The following is a 2323-nucleotide window of genomic DNA, read 5'->3' as shown; positions in this document are numbered from 1 at the left end:
GTTATTAGCAGTACTGCATTTTAATTTTAGAAAGCACAAATCTGCTTATGAATTATAAAAATTAGTGAGAGCGCTGAAGCGCACACAAAATATTTAGCGGATTTGTGCTTTAGCGTGCTGGTGCCCACCACTGAATAAGAGTATTTACACTGGCTCGTCATGACAGTGCAGGGCAGCGAGTGGACGGTAATCTGCCAAAATTAGAGTCATCTTTTGCCCGAGCTGCTCCGGAGTCAATGTACAAAAATCACACAGCTCCAACAGGAAGAAGAACAAGCACAATGTTGGTATTTTCAAAATAATTTCCCAAAGACAGGCCAGTTTGGTCAAGATTTTTGCTATTTTAATAAATATATGGGTAGAGAGAACTTATTTCAAGTGGCAAAGCAGGTTGGAAGTTGGTTATTTGATGTTATTTATCATTTTAGTCCTTCAGGCTATGACATGTTGATTAAAGTTTTTTTTTAAATCCGTAAAACTTGGAAAAAAATCAATGAGATTGGTCTAGTAACAACAGCATACCTGCAAAATAGGGGAAAAATTATAGACTGTACAACTTGACATACTGCACTTGAGGAACACATTGGGACAGGAGACACTGAGTGGACTCGCCACGTTGTCCATAAAAAACATGAGATTAAAGAAAATACCTATCATGAGTCTGCAGAGCGCAAAGCTTGATGTATGCCCTTCATTAGTAGTGAGTAGGCCTAAAGTACTTCTTTTTGAAACTGTGTTTGTGAACCTGTGGGACGCTGTGCCAGTTTTACTAGCTACTGATAGGCTCTGAGTTGAAATAGATAAAGCAGGTGTCAAAATGWTTTGATCACTGTCCACAGTGCTGAGCTGCTTTTTAATTTGTGTTGTTTTATCATTAGTAGCTGAATGTTTGGTTTTCTTGATTTATTGTACTTCACGTCTGTTTGATGGACTTCAAAATGACAGTCTGAGGTGCTGAAGCTTGTAAGCCCTGTTGTTGCATGTGTATGTTGTAAAATGATGTTATTTAGGACGCGGCCATTTGTCCTGCCCCTGGGCCCGGCTCTGTTTTGTTCTGCTAGTGATCCCGCTGATATAATAAACTTCATCGGTGACCAGCTGGTTACTGAACGATACAGCGGAAAACCAATTCATTATTTCGAGAAAACCATCGAGAAATGAACTCATCCCGAGAAAACGCTCATCGTAATTTTGTGATAATGTCGTTATCACAAGAAAGCCATGCGGAAAAATCAGCAAAATTATCAACTTCCGTACATCAGGACACAGAGCTGTACAGAAGTTATTACAAATCTATTTTTTAAATCATATTATTAGCAATGTTTTTAAATCCTAGTGCATCATTTAAAACTTTATATGCATTTTACATTGATATATTCAGAGTTTAATTGTCTTTTACTCAACTATAAAGATATAAATTAAAAAATATTAACTTTTTTTTCTACTAAATGAAAATGTATGGATACTGGCCTTTCAAACCCATATTTGTCAAACCTTAAATGTATGAAGCTGCAGTCAGTGGAGGGGAAGCTCGAGTTGAAAGGGTCAAAGACACTGAAAGGCATCGCGTGATAAGAAAGAATTAGGACACCATTTTTAGGTAAAAAAAAAAGTGTGAATCTCTGTATTGGGGAATGTTTTCCAGGAACTTGGGGTTACATGTAGGTTGCTGGATTTGAAATGATGCAGGATGGTAAGGGTCTTTAACAAGAAAGTGCTCTGTTTTCTTCTATTTGTAGGGTCGTAGGAACCTGGTCACTTTCGAACGCAACAGCTTGATAAAAGAGCGAGGAAACATCTCTCTGGACTCTGCTGTTGTGTACTTGAAGTAGTTCTGAGGGTGGGCCAGAACGTCAAACAGTGCTTTTATCAACTTCTTGTCCTACAAGGAGGAGAAAGACACATAAGAGGTCCAATTTCTGCACCGATTTGATAATAAAAAAGTAAATGTTCTACTGCTGGGATTGTATGCATTTGGTGTTAATTAGTTCTAATAGAAGGTGGGCCTTTTTTTTACTACCTTCAGTATCTCTTGGTGATTCTCTGATGCGTAAAGCCTGCCATCTCGCACAATATCCTCTATCAGCTGCTGGTAGTCCTCTACAACACAGAAATGTTAAAAGAAAGGGGAGGGAAAAGTGTGCAAGTATCCTGATGCTTCTCAGTAATCCAGGTAGAAAAAATCAAAAAGAAAAAATAAGTAGGTCCTCTGGATGGGTTCTTCTTTAGTGAAACGTTTCGTCTCTCGTCCAAGAGACTTCTTCAGTCTGATGAGTTTCAGGTGAACCAAGAGCACTGCCTGGCTTGATTAGCTCTATTGTTC

General features: G+C 38.5%; 1 protein-coding gene across 1 annotated transcript in view; it reads right to left on the bottom strand.

The window, feature by feature from the left end:
* Positions 1-6: 6 nt before the first annotated feature.
* The window catches only part of LOC106530764 (signal peptide, CUB and EGF-like domain-containing protein 1), a gene marked incomplete at its 5' end in the record, with an annotated part of 57311 nt that continues 54994 nt past the window's right edge, over positions 7-2323 (bottom strand). Inside the window, 2 exon segments of the mRNA XM_014026460.1 lie at positions 7-1882; positions 2021-2100. Coding sequence (XP_013881914.1) covers positions 1730-1882; positions 2021-2100 — 233 coding nt within the window.

The sequence above is a fragment of the Austrofundulus limnaeus genome, unplaced genomic scaffold (assembly GCF_001266775.1).
Source record: "Austrofundulus limnaeus strain Quisiro unplaced genomic scaffold, Austrofundulus_limnaeus-1.0 Scaffold556, whole genome shotgun sequence".
In the NCBI taxonomy this organism is placed as follows: Eukaryota; Metazoa; Chordata; class Actinopteri; order Cyprinodontiformes; family Rivulidae; genus Austrofundulus; species Austrofundulus limnaeus.
Note: the sequence above shows the minus strand (reverse complement) of the source record. Positions and strands in the feature narration are given on the sequence as shown.